At 45.6% G+C, this 19717-nt stretch overlaps 1 protein-coding gene and 1 long non-coding RNA gene across 2 annotated transcripts; both read left to right on the forward strand.

Moving 5' to 3' along the window:
- The first annotated feature begins 7646 nt into the window (after nt 1-7646).
- LOC115168588 (uncharacterized) lies at nt 7647-9895 on the forward strand. The gene is made up of 3 exons (XR_003870708.1): nt 7647-8280; nt 9243-9376; nt 9500-9895. It is a non-coding gene; the product is annotated as an uncharacterized LOC115168588 (long non-coding RNA).
- Nucleotides 9896-10314: 419 nt separating this feature from the next.
- LOC115168761 (myosin-7B-like) lies at nt 10315-18398 on the forward strand. The gene is made up of 6 exons (XM_029724321.1): nt 10315-10458; nt 10603-10694; nt 11476-11603; nt 16220-16818; nt 17063-17311; nt 18277-18398. The coding sequence occupies exons 1-6, from the start codon at nt 10315-10317 to the stop codon at nt 18319-18321; spliced, it is 1257 nt and encodes a 418-aa protein (XP_029580181.1). The 3' UTR covers nt 18322-18398.
- Nucleotides 18399-19717: the final 1319 nt, after the last annotated feature.

Raw genomic sequence — 19717 nt, forward strand, 5'->3', positions numbered from 1 at the left:
GTGACCCCATCATGTTTCCTGCTTCTTGGTGACCCCATCATGTTTCCTGCCTCTTGGTGACCCCATCATATTTCCTGCTTCTTGGTGACCCCATCATGTTTCCTGCTTCTTGGTGACCCCATCATGTTTCCTGCTTCTTGGTGACCCCATCATGTTTCCAATGCCAGCCTCTTGGTGACCCCATCACGTTTCCTGCTTCTTGGTGACCCCATCATGTTTCGTGCTTCTTGGTGACCCCATCATGTTTCCTGCTTCTTGGTGACCCCATCATGTTTCCTGCCTCTTGGTGACCCCATCATATTTCCTGCTTCTTGGTGACCCCATCATGTTTCCTGCTTCTTGGTGACCCCCATCATGTTTCCAATGCCAGCCTCTTGGTGACCCCATCATATTTCCTGCTTCTTGGTGACCCCATCATGTTTCCTGCTTCTTGGTGACCCCATCATGTTTCCAATGCCAGCCTCTTGGTGACCCCATCATGTTTCCTGCTTCTTGGTGACCCCATCATGTTTCCTGCTTCTTGGTGACCCCATCATATTTCCTGCTTCTTGGTGACCCCATCATGTTTCCTGCTTCTTGGTGACCCCATCATATTTCCTGCTTCTTGATGACCCCATCATATTTCCTGCTTCTTGGTGACCCCATCATGTTTCCTGCTTCTTGGTGACCCCATCTTGTTTCGTGCTTCTTGGTGACCCCATCATATTTCCTGCTTCTTGGTGACCCCATCATGTTTCCTGCTTCTTGGTGACCCCATCATGTTTCCTGCTTCTTGGTGACCCCATTATGTTTCCAATGCCAGCCTCTTGGTGACCCCATCATGTTTCCTGCCTCTTGGTGACCCCATCATATTTCCTGCTTCTTGGTGACCCCATCATGTTTCCTGCTTCTTGGTGACCCCATCATGTTTCCAATGCCAGCCTCTTGGTGACCCCATCATGTGTCCTGCTTCTTGGTGACCCCATCATGTTTCGTGCTTCTTGGTGACCCCATCATGTTTCCTGCTTCTTGGTGACCCCCATCCTGTTTCCAATGCCAGCCTCTTGGTGACCCCATCATATTTCCTACTTCTTGGTGACCCCATCATGTTTCGTGCTTCTTGGTGACCCCATCATGTTTCCTGCTTCTTGGTGACCCCATTATGTTTCCAATGCCAGCCTCTTGGTGACCCCATCATGTTTCCTGCTTCTTGGTGACCCCATCATATTTCCAATGCCAGCCTCTTGGTGACCCCATCATGTTTCCTGCTTCTTGGTGACCCCATCATATTTCCAATGCCAGCCTCTTGGTGACCCCATCATGTTTCCAATGCCAGCCTCTTGGTGACCCCATCATGTTTCCTGCTTCTTGGTGACCCCCATCATGTTTCCAATGCCAGCCTCTTGGTGACCCCATCATATTTCCTGCTTCTTGGTGACCCCATCATGTTTCGTGCTTCTTGGTGACCCCATCATGTTTCCTGCTTCTTGGTGACCCCATCATGTTTCCAATGCCAGCCTCTTGGTGACCCCATCATGTTTCCTGCTTCTTGGTGACCCCATCATGTTTCCTGCTTCTTGGTGACCCCCATCATGTTTCCAATGCCAGCCTCTTGGTGACCCCATCATATTTCCTGCTTCTTGGTGACCCCATCATGTTTCCTGCTTCTTGGTGACCCCATCATGTTTCCTGCTTCTTGGTGACCCCATTATGTTTCCAATGCCAGCCTCTTGGTGACCCCATCATGTTTCCTGCCTCTTGGTGACCCCATCATATTTCCTGCTTCTTGGTGACCCCATCATGTTTCCAATGCCAGCCTCTTGGTGACCCCATCATGTTTCCTGCCTCTTGGTGACCCCATCATATTTCCTGCCTCTTGGTGACCCCATCATGTTTCCTGCCTCTTGGTGACCCCATCATATTTCCTGCTTCTTGGTGACCCCATCATGTTTCCTACTTCTTGGTGACCCCATCATATTTCCTACTTCTTGGTGACCCCATCATGTTTCCTACTTCTTGGTGACCCCATCATGTTTCCTGCTTCTTGGTGACCCCATCATGTTTCCTACTTCTTGGTGACCCCATCATGTTTCCTGCTTCTTGGTGACCCCATCATGTTTCCTGCTTCTTGGTGACCCCATCATGTTTCCTGCTTCTTGGTGACCCCATCATGTTTCCTGCTTTTTGGTGACCCCATCATGTTTCCTGCTTCTTGGTGACCCCATCATGTTTCCTGCTTCTTGGTGACCCTATCATGTTTCCTGCTTCTTGGTGACCCCATCATGTTTCCAATGCCAGCCTCTTGGTGACCCCATCATGTTTCCTGCTTCTTGGTGACCCCATCATGTTTCCTGCTTCTTGGTGACCCCATCATGTTTCCAATGCCAGCCCCTTGATGACCCCATCCTGGGCTTGATGCCCAAAACATGACAAAATAAAACTGTGTTGTTCCAAGTTTGTTGTGGGATTTAGTGTGTATCCATCTGTGCATTTCACAGATTTAAATGTTAGTGTTTAATATACAGTACCAGTCAAAAGTTTGGACTCGCCTACTCATTCAAGGGTTTTTCTTTATTTTTTCTATTTTCTACATTGTAGAATAATAGTGAAGACATCAAAACTATGAAATAACACATATGGAATCATGTAGTAACCAAAAAATCTTAAACAAATCAAAGTACATTTTATATTTGAGATTCTTGAAAGTAGCCACCCTTTTTCTTGATGACAGCTTTGCACACTCTTGGCATTCTCTCAACCGGCTTCAATAGGTAGTCACCTGGAATGCATTTAAATTAAAATGTGTGTCTTGTTAAAAGTTAATTTGTGGAATTTCTTTCCTTCTTAATGCGTTTGAGCCAATCAGTTGTGTTGTGACAAGGTAGGGCTGGTATACATAAGATATCCCTATTTGGTAAAAGACCAAGTCCATATTATGGCAAGAAAAGCTCAAATGAGCAAAGAAAAAAGACAGTCCGTCATTACTTTAAATTTGAGATTTTTGTTTCCAAGCGTTGTGTCTTTGTGAGATGCAGAGTAGGTAAACAGATGATCTTCACATGTGTGGTTCCCAACATGAAGCATAGAGGAGGAGGTGTGATGATGTGGGGGTGCTTTGCTGGTGATACTGTCAGCGATTTATTTAGAATTCAAGGCACACTCAACCAGCATAGCTACCACAGCATTCTGCAGCGCAAAGCCATCCCATCTGGATTGCGCTCAGTGGGACTATCATTTGTTTTTCAACAGGACAATGACCAAACACATCTCCAGGCTGAGTAAGGGCCCAAAGGCACAGGTGAGGCAGCACAAAGCACAACCACGGTAACATGAACCGGATTAAACAAAACAAACAAACCTAGGTTTGAAACAAACCCAGCGCAAGCCAGCCTGTAGCGTAACACCCTACACAAAGAACAATTCCACACACAGACATGGGGGAAACAGAGGGTAATATACATTTAGTCTGATGAGGGAATGTGAACCAGGTGTGTGGGAAAACAAGACAAAACAAATGGAAAATGAAAGGTGGAGCAGCGATGGCTAGAAGACCGGTGACGTCGACCGCCGAACGCCGCCCGAACAAGGAGAGGGACCGACTTCGGCGGAAGTCGTGACAATGTGATAGGTAACTTATTATAAAATTGTCACTATGGGAAACAAATATTACAATTGGTGGGAACGGAGGGTTAATTTAACTTTATCATCTATTATGATGGAATAATCAATCAACATGTATTTAATGGTTGACCTCCATTTTATTTCTACAGTAGTTTTGTTTTGACTTCACAGCAGCAGCTGCAGACTGAGCTGCAGACTGAGCGTCTGTCCGCTCGGAATGTGGGATATTGGGAACAGGAGTTGTATTCTGTTCTATTTGGGGAAGCTGTACTCTGGCCTGTCCACACAATGACATTTATCTCTCCTCTTTTTGTTCTCAAGGTGGTGGACGGGCTTATCCACATAGCTCACAATCACCCTCTGGCCTAAATAATGCAAAACACAATCAAACCCAACTGCCTTTATAGGGAAAGAGATATAATACACAGTAGCATTACATTTGAGCAGTCATGGCTGAATATTGTGTTCTGTGATTAAGTCATGGTTTATTTAGTAGCTAATTACTTAATTAGTAGTGGAACAGGAACAGGTCTCCTAGATATTGAAATGGATTCATTTCTGTCTGGGGGATGCCCTGTTGGTATTGTTTAAAGTGTACATGTACTGTATAAGGGTACTGCTAGTTCACCACATCCAGACCAATGGGACCATAAAGAAATACTCTCTTCAAAGAGTTTATGTCATTACAACATGTTGTCTCTTTAAACCCTGCTTTCACTTTGGAAAAGGTTTAAAACGGTTGTTTAAAAATAAACATATTTTCTGTTTTGGGGGGCTGGTATGCACACAGAGATCGGAAGTCCACAGAAGAACCGTTCACTTAGAATTTGATAGTGGAGTGTAAAGTTCCTTAAGTGCTGATATGTTCGGAAGCACTCCAACCAACCATGTCCCCACCCCACAGACTCCCACTGGCCCAGTTCTGCACCATCTATTTTCACAAGCCTACCGTCTAACATTTGAGTCATCCCCACCTTAAATTGACATACAGCCTTGTCTGATTTTAATGTAAGCCACTTGAATGTCTGCCACTTGTAGTCCGGGCAATTACTGTAATGACTTGGTGGTAAACTTTAATATGTAACATGGAACTTGGACGGGCTGTATTGCCACAACAGTCATATAGCCTGGTCCCAGATCTGTTTCATAGCCTGGTCCCAGATCTGTTTGCGCTTTAGCCTACTCCAATGTCATTGTGAAGGCAAAACATGTGTTGTTTTTTTTTACCCCTTTTTCATGGTATTCAATTGGTAGTTACAGTCTTGTCCCATCGCTGCAACTCCCGTACGGACTCGGGAGAGGCGAAGGCCGAGAGCCGCACGTCCTCCAAAACACAACCCAGTCAAGCTGCACTGCTTCTTGACACAATACCCGCTTAACCCATAAGCCAGCCACACCAATGTGCCGGAGAAGAGTCGCTAGTGCGCAATGGGACAAGAACATCCCTGCCTGCCAAAACCTCCCCTAACCCGTATGACGCCGCCCCAAGGGTCTCCCGGTCGCAGCCAGCTGCGACCTGGACTCGAGCCAGGATCTCTTGTGGCACAGCTAGCACTGCGATGCAGTGCCTTAGACCACCGCGCCACTCGGGAGGCTGGTGAAACATGTTTACATGACAATTCCACAAGGAGTTGGCAAGAGAGTAGAAACAGACTGGCACCCAGACTACAACAGTCACACTCACAGTCAACTTCTGAAGATCCTACCAAATGCATTGTGCAGTGCTCCAGGGACAAACTCCATGACCTTCTGCACTTTCAGATTCAAGTCTGTTCCTCCATACACTAGATCCTTATGTTTTTATGGCATGGGCAGAAAAGAACACTGCTGTTCCATTTGAGTTGAGTAACAACTCATTTATTTACAGTTTCATCAGGCACATCCTTTTAAATGACTATGTGCAGTTTATTAATGACAGAAAAAAAGTCAGACATTGATGTAATATTCTGTAAAACAATGCCGTTTAAAAATATATATATATATAGGTTTGGGTAAAGATAAAAATTCAGATTGCCTTTTGTGACGCTCCATGCACAAGGTCCGAGCCAATAGGCTGTCGAGGAAGGGAACACATGGGGATGTCTGACGTAGCTCCCCTAACCCTGACCTTGAGGAGGACAATAAAAGGGACACTTTCGCACACCAGTCAAACTTTTACAGTGCGCTCAAAGGTTAGTACACCGGATGCATGCGCGTTCCATTCACTCTACAATCTATGCGTAATTACGCGATTATAACAAATTAACGCAACTCTTTACACATTGCATGCGTTGGAGTAACTTGTTGAAGGAGAACACCACATGTACCATGTTTACAAATATTAGTGAGTGATTAATAATGTAAATGATCGAACATGAATTTATGTCATCAGCTAACCATAATTTCATAAGAATAGGCGTAGTCACATTTTACAGTTCATGAGCATGTCTTCAACAATGTTTCCGTTACTGCGCTGTAGGTGCGCTGGTGCTTGTTCTTCATCCCGAGTTGGCAAAATGTTCAACTTTTATTCAATGAAAGAGTTCGGGAGGCAACTTCGTTCTGTCTCACCAGCCTCACCAGCCTCACCAAGGACAATTATGCATTTGATGGCACTGTCAGATTCAACACCAGAAATGCAACAATTTTATTTTTCAAATCCCATACATCACTTTCTATGGACTGTATGGAAGCTGACCAAGAGAATATTGACAGTTTTGCGATGTTTTTTTTGCCACTCAGTTGTTGTCTTCTAAATGCCCATTCACTCAGGTACAATACAAGTACTAATCCTGGGTGAGAAAGAGGCTTACATCGAGGTGAAGTTTAAACAACTGGATGGTGACAAAGCCACTGTGGAGACCAAAGATGTAAGGGTTGGTAGGCTATTCGTTGCAGTTGAATACAACATAATGATGTTCATTTCTTTATTTTTACTATTTTATACATTGTAGGATAATAGTGAAGACAGCACTATGAAATAACACATATGGAATCATGAAGTAAGCAAAAAAGTGTTAAACAAATCAAGATATATTTTATATTTGAGATTCTTCAAAGTAGCCACCCTTTTTCTTGATGACAGCTTTGCACACTCTTGGCATTCTCTCAACCAGCTTCAGGAGGCAGTCACCTGGAATGCATTTCAATTAACAGGTGTGCCTAGTTAATTTGTGGAATGTCTTCACTTCTTAATGTGTTTGAGCCAATCTGTTATGTTGTGACAAGGTAGGGGTGGTATACAGAACATAGCCCTATTTGGTAAAATACCAAGTCCATATTATGGCAAGAACAGCTCAAATAAGCAAAGAGAAATGACAGTCCATCATTACTTTAAGACATGAAGGTCAGTCAATACAGAACATTTCAAGAACTTTTAGAGTAAAAACCATCAAGTGCTATGATGAAACTTGCTCTCATGAGGACTGCCACAGGAAAGGAAGACCCAAAGTTACCTCCTCCCAAATAAATGCTTCACAGAGTTCAAGTAACAGACACATTTCAACATCAACTGTTCAGAGGAGACTGCGTGAATCAGGCCTTCATGGGCGAATTGCTGCAGTAAGAAGAAGAGACTTGCTTGGGCCAAGAAACACAAGCAATGGAAATTAGACTGGTGGAAATCTGGCCTTTGGTATGATAACTCCAAATTTGAGATTTTTGGTTCCAACCACCGTGTCTTTGTGAGATGCAGAGTAGGTGAACGGATGATCTCTGCATGTGTAGTCCCCACGTGAAGCATGGAGGTGGAGGTGTGATAGTGCTTTGCTGGTGACACTGTCAATGATATATTTAGAATTCAAGGCACACTTCACCAGCATGGCTAGCACAGCATTCTGCAGCAATATGCCATCTCATCTGGTTTGTGCTTAGTGGGATTATCCTTTGTTTTTCAACAGGACAATTATCCAACACACCTCCAGGCTGTGTAATGGCTATTTGACCAAGAAGGAGAGTGATGGAGTGCTGCATCAGATGACCAGGCCTCCACAATCAACCCGAACTCAACCCAATTGAGATGGTTTGGGATGAGTTGGACCGCAGAGTGAAGGAAAAGCAGCCAACAAGTGCTCAGCATATGTGGGAACTCCTTCAAGAAAAACCCTTGAATGAATAGGTGTAGGTAATTCAGTCCAAAATAACTTTACTTTGTTCTGAAGTGCACTGTTGTCATATTTGTGACAATAGTTTGTGTTTTTTTTCATTAAAAAAATGTGCAGATCTAATAGAATCTATGTGAAATATTATCACCAAAAGTTGAAAATGCTGTGGTGCAGGAGTCCCTCGAATGAAGTGATAGATCATCCGCTACCTACTGTATGAATTGACTACAGACTTGCCCAACTCTCCCTAACACTTTGGTTGTGAAGGACGATGACAAACAGCAGATGAACCCTCTGAAGTATAGACATGATTTAGGACATGGTCACACTGACCACCCTCAATGAAGCCTCTGTGCTCTTCAACCTCACCAGGCGCTACAGTATGTGGATGATCTATGTGAGTCACAGTTCTGTACATAATGCCATAGAGGAGCTCTAGGGAGGATGAACAGGTTATTCTGAACCAGAGACTCTCCCTCTATGTGGGCGATATTCTGTTTCACAACCAAGCCCTCTCTCTCTCTCTCTCTCTCTCTCTCTCTCAACAAAGGCAAGAGGCACACGATCGTTGACAATGCCTACATTGACATGCTGTGCAGTAAGTCTACAACAATACAACCAATTCTATGTAAAGATAGAAGCTGTGTCATGTTGGAATTATTTAATCTACATTTAATGCCTAAAAATATAAATACATTCTGGTAACTGGGCCATATGTTTTCTCAATACATCGTGAGAATCCATCCATGCTTTTGGGTTAGAGTTTTATCTGTTCCGAGTTCTCCAAGTTTCCAAGCTTTTGACAGGGTTTCTCGTTGATCTTCCATACATGTTATTGATGTCCACCAATCCCTTCGACTACCACTTTTGCTTCCAGGGTGTGACAACAGTGGAGAATGTGAATGACGAGGAGGACCACAGATGACTGCCTTTTTCTACTAATGCTCTTTCCTCCACTCTGTTTACTATGTGAAGTTTTCTCTCCTTACTCTCTGGCCTCTGACCTCTCTCTCTCTCTCTGCCTGACCCCTCCTCCGTATGCAATGGACAGTCTGGGCTTCACTCCTGAGGAGAAGTACAGTTGCTATAAAATAATGGGGTCCATCATGCACTTTGGCAACACGAAGTTCAAGAAGGTTCGGAGAGAGGAGCAAGCAGTCAGTCCGACTTCATGTTTGATTAAACAGACTTTAGTGCATTGTTTACTCTATAATGTTAACATCCTGAGTGTCAACCTGAGCATTCCTATTCTTTAAACTGGAATACCATACCGTTATGATAGTGTTTTTGTAAAAACTATTTTGCAAACACGATGTCAATCTGAAACACCACCCAATCAGTGAAGGCTGATGGGAGGGAGCTACAGGAGGATGGGCTCATTGTAATGGCTGGAATGGAGTAAATGGAACGGGGTCAAAAGTGGTTTCCAAGTTGATGCATTTGACCCCGTTCCATTTATTCCATTACAGCCATTACAATGAGCCCGTCCTCCTATAGATCCTCCCACCAGCCTCCTCTGCACACTATACATATAGTGTATGCATGTGCTTTGGTCTTCAGGTGCGGACAGGCCTCCTACCTGATGGGGATCAATTCAGGTGACCTCACCAAAGGTCTGCTGCACCCTCGGGTCAAAGTGTGTAACGAGTACATCGTCAAGGGCCAGACTGTTTGCAGGGTTTAAGGTCTTCGAGGTAGGCCTACACATTGCCTCTGACCAAATTCTGCATTTTATATTGTCTTTTTCCTGACTGTTTCAGCTCATAAACCTCTCCTTCTTTTCAACCCTCCTCTCTATCTCTCCATGCTCCACTCAGGTTCACCAACTTTGAGTAGCTGTGCATAAACTTCCCCAATGAGAAACTAGAACAGTATTTCAACCACCACATGTTCATCCTGGAGCTGGATGAGTATAAGAGGGAGGGTATTGAGTGTACCTTCATCGACTTTGGCTTGGATCTACAAACCTGTATCAAACTCATTGAGAAGGTATGTGTCTGTTGTTTCAGCCATTCAAATAAGGGGCTAGAGCAGAGGGACTGGTACATTTTGCCTGTGAAGAGTGGTTTGATTTCTGTGTGATTTACTCTCGTTTGTTTCCTGCAGTCCATGGGCACAAAGTATACTGCCCATCCTAAAACTTTATTTATTTCTAAAACTGGAAACACTTATCTCCTTCACTAGCTTTAAGCACCAGCTGTCAGAGCAGCTCACAGATCACTGCACCTGTACATAGTCCATCTATAATTTAGCCCAAACAACTACCTCTTCCCCTACTGTATTTATTTATTTTGCTCCTTTTCACCCCATTATTTCTATTTCTACTTTGCACTTTCTTCCACTGCAAATCTACCATTCCAGTGTTTTACTTGCTATATTGTATTTACTTCGCCACCATGGCCTTTTTTGCCTTAACCTCCCTTATCTCACCTCATTTGCTCACTTATTTTCCTACTATATTATTGACTGTATGTTTGTTTTACTCCATGTGTAACTCTGTGTTGTTGTATGTGTCAAACTGCTTGCGTTTATCTTGGCCAGGTCGCAATTATAAATGAGAACTTGTTCTCAACTTGCCTACCTGGTTAAATAAAGGTTAAATGAATAAATACAAATCCTGGAGGAAGAATGCATGTTTCAAAAGGCCACTGCTGTCAGCTTTAAGACCAATCTGTATGACAACCATGTGGGCAAGTCTCCCAACTTCATCAAGCCAAGAAACGACAACAAACGTAAATACGAGACCCACTTTGAGCTGATGCACTACGCTGGAGTGGTAAGTGCTCCGGTCTGTTTATTTGAAACATTTGCTCCTTTTTTAACAGTTAAAACATGTAGTCTCCATGACACTTGATATTAATCAATGTTAAAGGTATTATTTCTCACCATTGACCCATCCTCTCCCGTCACCCATCTCCAGGTACCGTACAACATCAGAGGATGGCTGGACAAAAACAGAGACCCCTTAGATGAGACAAAAGTCATCTGCTTACAGGGATCATCTAATAAACTGTGAGCATGCCTTTTAGAGAACTTAATCAGTAGCGATGCAGGTATTGACAGTGACACAACTTTACATTTTCACATTTTAAAGTGAAACTACACTAAATAGGGAAATTAAGTCATCATGATCTACAGTTTGACTGTTCAGCTGCTGATTCAAAAGAGTCCACAGAGAAGAGGAAGAATGGGGCCTCCTTCCAGACCGTGTCACAGCTTCACAAGGTGTGTAAGAGTGAGGTAGAGCCAGGCTGGCATTACCAGAGTGTCTCTAGGTGTTGGAGATGTGTGGTTTAGTTGAGATCAGAAGGGGAGTATTTAGAGGTGCTCGTGTTTTTTTTCCTGAGTCACGATGACCTGCCTTGAGTTGAGAGGGAAGTAGTTAAGACTTGCAGTGATGTTTAGGTAACTCAGCTCATGAACATCACTTTAAGTCTGTGCTACCTCCACTCTTTCATGCCTCTGACTGAGGACGAGGATGATGAAAGATTGACTCGTTCAGTCATCTTTGTCCCAGGAGGAATGGACCCATTCCAGGTCCTTCAGCAGTTGTGGTGTAATGGAGTACTGGAGGGAATTCTGTATCTGCAGGAAGGGCTTCCCCAACCGGAACCTCAATGCAGAGTTCAAACTACGATGGGCATAGCACCTCTGTAACAGATACAGTATTCATGTAGAACTTTGAAAACACAGAGACACAAACACGTGTACCATCTTATTATAAAAATGGCAATAATGTGAAGAATCAAGGGCTTACTTATGTGTTCCCTGCTGTGTGTGCTATCCTGTGCAGGTATCGTATCCTGAACCCCATGGCTATCCCTGAGGAATCCTTTGTGGACAGCAGGAAGGCTGTGGAGAAGCTGCTGAGATCACTGGACATTGACCACACCCAGTACAAGTTTGGAATGAATCACCAAGGTGGGTACTGTATGACTGGTACTGGTGCACCTGAACGAGTTTGGAATGAATCACCAAGGTGGGTACTGTATGACTGGTACTGGTGCACCTGAATGAGTTTGGAGCTGGATTCTTGTGTTTTGAGATCTCATCTCCAGTTGTGCCTGGCGTTGGGGCTGAAGCTTAAAGCATATTGTCACTCCTCATCGGTTGTCGTAATGTTTGGGACAGACTTACTTGTCAGTATGTGTTTGGTGTCCCAACCTGATCTCAGAGCATTTCCTATTATTCTGCACGTAGATCCAGAACAGTCCATTTAGTTATGTTACATTATGTTACATTTCGTATGGTATGTATTCATTTGTGTCCATCACCCATTTCGTATGATAAGTTATGAATTACAATTCATATTACAGTGAGGGAAAAAAGTATTTGATCCCCTGCTGATTTTGTACGTTTGCCCACTGACAAAGAAATGATCAGTCTATAATTTTAATGGTAGGTTTATTTGAACAGTGAGAGACAGAATAACAACAAAAAATTGCAGAAAAACATGTCAAAAATGTTATAAATTCATTTGCATTTTAATGAGGGAAATAAGTATTTGACCCCCTCTCAATCAGAAAGATTTCTGGCTCCCAGGTGTCTTTTATACAGGTAACGAGCTGAGATTAGGAGCACACTCTTAAAGGGAGTGTGGAATGGAAGAAACACAAAATAACTGTCAATCTCTCTCGGCCTGGGGCTCCATGCAAGATCTCACCTCGTGGAGTTGCAATGATCATGAGAACGGTGAGGAATCAGCCCAGAACTACACGGGAGGATCTTGTCAATGATCTCAAGGCAGCTGGGACCATAGTCACCAAGAAAACAATTGGTAACACACTATGCCGTGAAGGACTGAAATCCTGCAGCGCCCGCAAGGTCCCCCTGCTCAAGAAAGCACATATACATGCCCGTCTGAAGTTTGCCAATGAACATCTGGATGATCAGAGGACAACTGGGTGAAAGTGTTGTGGTCAGATGAGACCAAAATGGAGCTCTTTGGCATCAACTCAACTCGCCGTGTTTGGAGGAGGAGGAATGCTGCCTATGACCCCAAGAACAGCATCCCCACCGTCAAACATGGAAGTGGAAACATTTTGTTTTGGGGGTGTTTTTCTGCTAAGGGGACAGGACAACTTCACCGCATCAAAGGGACGATGGACGGGGCCATGTACCGTCAAATCTTGGGTGAGAACCTCCTTCCCTCAGCCACGGCATTGAAAATGAGTCGTGGATGGGTATTCCAGCATGACAATGACCCAAAACACACGGCCAAGGCAACAAAGGAGTGGCTCAAGAAGAAGCACATTAAGGTCCTGGAGTGGCCTAGTCAGTCTCCAGACCTTAATCCCATAGAAAATCTGTGGAGGGAGCTGAATGTTCGAGTTGCCAAATGTCAGCCTCGAAACCTTAATGACTTGGAGAAGATCTGCAAAGAGGAGTGGGACAAAATCCCTCCTGAGATGTGTGCAAACCTGGTGGCCAACTACAAAAAACGTCTGACCTCTGTGATTGCCAACAAGGGTTTTGCCACCAAGTACTAAGTCATGTTTTGCAGAGGGGCCAAATACTTATTTCCCTCATTAAAATGCAAATCAATTTATAACATTTTTGACATGCGTTTTTCTGGATATTTTTGTTGTTATTCTGTCTCTCACTGTTCAAATAAAGCTACCATTAAAATTATAGACTGATCATTTCTTTGTCAGTGGGCAAACGTACAAAATCAGCAGGGGATCAAATACTTTTTTCCCTCACTGTATATGTAACGAATTTGCAAAACGTACAATATGTTATGAATATTCCCACGGGGGACCAGTACGGATAAAAAAAAAATGTATGAAATGTATGCATTCACTACTGTAAGTCGCTCTGGATAAGAGCGTCTGCTAAATGACTAAAATGTAAATGTATCGCAAAACGTACTATATGTTACAAATTCTATTTAGGTGGGGAAATAATGAAACATATATGCCTGATTGATTGGGGATAATGTGTGTATCAGTAGATCTTTTTGGAAATGTGGTGTAAAGCAGTAGACTATAAAAAGGTAGCTAGAATGCTTTGTCCTATGGCTTTCCACCCTTACATGTCCCTGTCATGTGTCCAATGAACTGGTCAGTCAACGGGTGGGCGCGGTCTAGATCCATCCCGCCCCTCTTTGTTCTAAATTAGATCTGTGTGTGCTCTGCTTACCAAATATGGCCTGGCGGGCGCAAGCCATTGTCTCATTTGCTTTACAATAGTGGGTGCTGGGAGAAAGCAAGCATGCTGGCCGGGGGAAGTAAATCAATAGTGAATCACTGGCAAGGCAGGAGACACACTGTGGGTCAGGTAGAGGGCATTTTATAATGTGAAACTCCAGCCCTCTGTGAAACCAGAGGACTTAATCCCTTATTACCTGACCAGTTATTCCAGCTATGTGGAGGCTCTGAACTCCAGGCTCCATGGACAAAGGGGGCCGGGGAGAATGGGTTATTATTAATATGGGGCTGGAGGACATGACAGGTGCTGTTGCTGCTCTTTAAGGGCCATGTGTCAACCCCTCTTGTTTTTGTAAGCGCCAGTTAGCCTGTTATAACCTCCGGGCGCTATTTCCACCAGGACCACACACACAATGTAAAGCAAGCAAGTGCTGACACGTTCACCACACACATACTTCACGCATGCCATGTACATACCGACAAACCTGGTGGCAAATACACACACTAACACACAATTTGCATATCAAACACTACTAAAAACGTTTTGGGTTGGGCCTGAAATCTCAAAATACAGAGCCGTCCCAGTGGAACTGCTTCACTTGTGATCTTTATTTCTCCTCCAACATCTTGCGTCTCTCCATACTCGTGAGTTGGCCCTGCTGCATGGCGAGGATCTCAGACAGCCTCTCATCTCTCATGGGGCTGCAGGTAGCCTAGTGGTTAGAGTGTTGGGCCTGTAACCAGCAGGTAGCCTAGTGGTTAGAGCGTTGGGCCAGTAACCAGCAGGTAGCCTAGTGGTTAGAGCGTTGGGCCAGTAACCAGCAGGTAGCCTAGTGGTTAGAGCGTTGGGCCAGTAACCAGCAGGTAGCCTAGTGGTTAGAGCGTTGGGCCAGTAACCAGCAGGTAGCCTAGTGGTTAGAGCGTTGGGCCAGTAACCAGCAGGTAGCCTAGTGGTTAGAGCGTTGGGCCAGTAACCAGCAGGTAGCCTAGTGGTTAGAGCGTTGGGCCAGTAACCAGCAGGTAGCCTAGTGGTTAGAGCGTTGGGCCAGTAACCAGCAGGTAGCCTAGTGGTTAGAGCGTTGGGCCAGTAACCAGCAGGTAGCCTAGTGGTTAGAGCGTTGAGCCAGTAACCAGCAGGTAGCCTAGTGGTCAGAGCGTTGGGCCAGTAACCAGCAGGTAGCCTAGTGGTCAGAGCGTTGGACCAGTAACCAGCAGGTAGCCTAGTGGTCAGAGCGTTGGACCAGTAACCAGCAGGTAGCCTAGTGGTCAGAGCGTTGGGCCAGTAACCAGCAGGTAGCCGAGTGGTCAGAGCGTTGGGCCAGTAACCAGCAGGTAGCCGAGTGGTTAGAGCGTTGGGCCAGTAACCAGCAGGTAGCCTAGTGGTTAGAGCGTTGGGCCAGTAACCAGCAGGTAGCCTAGCGGTTAGAGCGTTGGGCCAGTAACCAGCAGGTAGCCTAGCGGTTAGAGCGTTGGGCCAGTAACCAGCAGGTAGCCTAGTGGTTAGAGCGTTGGGCCAGTAACCAGCAGGTAGCCTAGCGGTTAGAGCGTTGGGCCAGTAACCAGCAGGTAGCCTAGCGGTTAGAGCGTTGGGCCAGTAACCAGCAGGTAGCCTAGTGGTTAGAGCGTTGGGCCAGTAACCAGCAGGTAGCCTAGCGGTTAGAGCGTTGGGCCAGTAACCAGCAGGTAGCCTAGTGGTTAGAGCGTTGGGCCAGTAACCAGCAGGTAGCCTAGTGGTTAGAGCGTTGGGCCAGTAACCAGCAGGTAGCCTAGTGGTTAGAGCGTTGGGCCAGTAACCAGCAGGTAGCCTAGTGGTTAGAGCGTTGGGCCAGTAAACAGCAGGTAGCCTAGTGGTTAGAGCGTTGGGTCAGTAACCAGCAGGTAGCCTAGTGGTTAGAGCGTTGGGCCAGTAACCAGCAGGTAGCCTAGTGGTTAGAGCGTTGGGCCAGTAACCAGCAGGTAGCCTAGTGGTTAGAGCGTTGGGCCAGTAACCAGCAGGTAGCCTAGTGGTTAGAGCGTTGGGCCAGTAACCAGCAGGTAGCCTAGTGGTTAGAGCGTTGGGCCAGTAACCAGCAGGTAGCCTAGTGGTTAGAGCGTTGGGTCAGTAACTGAAAGGTTGCTGGATCGAATAACCGAGCTGACAAGATAAAAATCTGTCGTTCTGCCCCGGAGGACACTCAACCTGGTTTCAGAGCATTTAGTATTATTCTGTACAGAAATCCAAGTCACTCCATTTAGTATGATATATTATGTTTGGTATGGTTACATAAGATAGATGGTTAATTAAGGCAAAAACGTGAATGTTCAATCCCAAATGTCATTCCTTTTTAAATTCAGACCTTAGTGCACACAAAACCATTCCCCTCTTTTCACCCATGTAATCTTTAATAGAGAATAATCCAGTAACACATCTGGGCGTTTACAGTGGTGAAGAGCTGGCCCTGCTTTTCTTCAAGCTCAGGCCTCTCCTGAGGAGCACCACGGCAGAGAAGGAGCTGGCCCTGCTTTTCTTCAAGCTCAGGCCTCTCCTGAGGAGCACCACAGCAGAGAAGGAGCTGGCCCTGCTTTTCTTCAAGCTCAGGCCTCTCCTGAGGAGCACCACAGCAGAGAAGGAGCTGGCCCTGCTTTTCTTCAAGCTCAGGCCTCTCCTGAGGAGCACCACAGCAGAGAAGGAGCTGGCCCTGCTTTTCTTCAAGCTCAGGCCTCTCCTGAGGAGCACCACGGCAGAGAAGGAGCTGGCCCTGCTTTTCTTCAAGCTCAGGCCTCTCCTGAGGAGCACCACAGCAGAGAAGGAGCTGGCCCTGCTTTTCTTCAAGCTCAGGCCTCTCCTGAGGAGCACCATGGCAGAGAAGGAGCTGGCCACACTCAAGGAGGAGTTTGCTAAGTTGAAGGACGTGTTTGACAAGTCGGAGGCAAAGCACAAGGGGGTGCAGGAGAGACAGGTGGCCCTGATCCAGGAGAAGAATGACCTGGCCCTACAGCTGCAGGCAGTGAGTGTTTACAGATAACGTCAAGATATTACACTGTACAACAGAATAACATCAAGGTATTACACTGTACAACAGGATACTGTCAAGATAAGGATCAATGCGACAAGATAAAGTAAACATGTAGAAATATGATCAGACAAGATAAATGTAGACCTAATCAGAATTGACCAGAAACAATTAGGCAATAAATCAAGATAAGAGATGCTAAGAAGATGTCTATCTCTGTGTGACTCCTGACCCCCAGGAGCAGGACAACCTGATGGATGCAGAGGACTGCTGTGACCTGCTGATCAAGGCCTGCTGTAACCTGCTGATTAAGGCCAAGGTCATAGAGCTGAAGGAAAGACTTGAGGATGAGGAGATGAACGCCGTCCTGAACGCCAGCCTGAACGCCAAGAAACACAAGCTGGAGGACGTGTGTGCAGAGCTGAAGACAGATCTGGAGATCACAATGGTCAAGGTGGAGAAGAAGAGACATGCCACAGAGAACAAGGTGAGCAGGGAGGGATTAGTCTGGGTACCAGTCTGTTTAACTACCGTTCTACTCCTTGCCCCTCCTTGTAATGCTCAACATTTTTGGCCAATGACATGGAGTGGAATGTTAGTGAAACGGACTGGTACCCAAGCTAGGGGGGAGGGATATATGGGTGGCTCAATGCCCGCAGATATACTTTTCAGCATTCCTGTTGTGTAAACCTCTGATCAGTCAATTTACTGTGCTGTATATATTAGATACACTACATGGCCAAAGGTATGTGGGCACGTGCTCGTTGAACATCTCATTCCAAAATCATGGGCATTAATAGAGTTGGTCCCCCCTTTGCTGCTATAACAGCCTCCACTCTTCTGGGAAGGCTTTCCACTAGATGTTGGAACATTGCTGCGAGGACTTGGTTCCATTCAGCCACAAGAGAATTAGTGAGGTCACTGATGTTGGCCGATTAGACCTGGCTCACAGTCGGCGTTCCAATTAATCCCAAAGGTGTTCGTTGGGGTTGAGGTCAGGGCTCTGTGCAGGCCAGTCAAGTTCTTCCACAACAATCTCAACAAACCATTTCTGTATGGACCTCGCTTTGTGCACAGGGGCATTGTCATGCTGAAACAGGAATGGGCCTTCCCCAAACTGTTGCCATAAAGCTGGAAGTACAGAATTGTCTACAATGTCATTGTATGCTGTAGCGTTAAGATTGCCCTTCCCTGGAACTAAGGGGCGTAGCCCAAACCATGAAAAACAGCCCCAGACCATTATTCCTCCTCCGCCAAACTTTACAGTTGGCACTATACAGTTGGGCAGGTAGTGTTCTCCTGGCATCTGTGAAACCCAGATTCGTCCATCAGACTGTCAGATGGTGAATGTGATTCATCACTCCAGAGAACGCGTTTCCGCTGCTCCAGAGTCCAATGACTGCGAGCTTTCATATTTATACCACATTGTTTGTTCCCCCTTTCTGTCCTCAGGTGAAGAACCGGATGGAAGAGACTCACCCAGAAGATCTATGCTGAGCCTGACCAAGGAGAAGACGGCCCTTCAGGAGGCCCACCAGCAGCCCGAGTCCATGCTGAGCCTGACCAAGGAGAAGACGGCCCTGCAGGAGGCCCACCAGCAGCCCGAGTCCATCTTGTGTCTGACCAAGGAGAAGGCGGCTCTGCAGGAGGCCCACCAGCAGCTCGAGTCCATCTTGTGTCTGACCAAGGAGAAGGCGGCTCTGCAGGAGGCCCACCAGCAGGCCATGACTAACCTGTTGGTCGGGGAGGATATGGTCAATATGCTGAGCAAGGCCAAGGTCAAGCTGGAGCAGCAAGTGGACGATGTTAGTAAAGTGACATGAAAAACACACTTCACCACATACAGTAGCCTAACTAGCTCCTTTGTTAAACACATAGCGTCTGTCAATCATTCAAATTAAGGGTCACATGGGACAGCATGACTTTAAGTTATTAATTTGTCAGAAAGTTAGCTGACCTCGAGAAACTAACCAAACTGACCTTTCTCTGCTTCTCGCTCTGTGTAGAAGAGTATAATTGTAGGCTAGAGGAACCAGAAGCTATGATACCAAGATCTCCTTCAGCCAGAAAACTGAAGAAACAGCTGTAGGAGAACAAGGTCAGAGGTCACACTTGGGCTAATTAAGTGGTCACCTGTATACAGTGCTTTCGTAAAGTATTCAAACCCCTTGACTTTTTCAACATTTTGTTAAGTTACAGCCCTATTCTAAAATGTATTAAATTGTTCCCCCCCTCATCAATCTACACACAACACCCCATAACGACAAAGCAAAAACAATGTTTTGCTCATTTATTAAAAATATAAAACTGAAAATGTCACATTTACATAAGTATTCAGACCCTTTACTCAGTACTTTGTTGAAGCACCTTTGGCAGTGATTACATCCTAAAGTTCTGGGGTTTGACGCTACAAGCTTGGCACACCTGTATTTGGGGAGTTTCTCCCATTCTTCTCTGCAGATCCTCTCAAGCTATGTCAGGTTGGATGGGGAGCGTCGCTGCATGGCTATTTTCAGGTCTTTCCAGAGATGTTCGATCAGGATCAACTCCTGGCTCTGGCTTGGCCACTCAAGGACATTCAGAGAGTTATCCTGAAGCCACTCCTGCATCATCTTGGCTGTGTGCTTAGGGTCGTTGTCCTGTTGGAAGGTGAACCTTCAACCTAGTCTTAGGTCCTGAGCGCTCTGGAGCAGGTTTTCATCAAGGATCTCTCTGTACTTTGCTTCATTCATCTTTCACTCGATCCTGACTTGTCTCCATGTTCCAGCCACTGAAAAACATCACCACAGCATGATGCTGCCACCACCACCATGCTTCACTGTAGGGATAGTGCCAGGTTTCCTCCAGACGTGATGCTTGCCATTCAGGCCAAAGAGTTCAATCTTGGTTTCAT

Source organism: Salmo trutta, chromosome 30, assembly GCF_901001165.1.
Source record: "Salmo trutta chromosome 30, fSalTru1.1, whole genome shotgun sequence".
Classification (NCBI taxonomy): Eukaryota; Metazoa; Chordata; class Actinopteri; order Salmoniformes; family Salmonidae; genus Salmo; species Salmo trutta.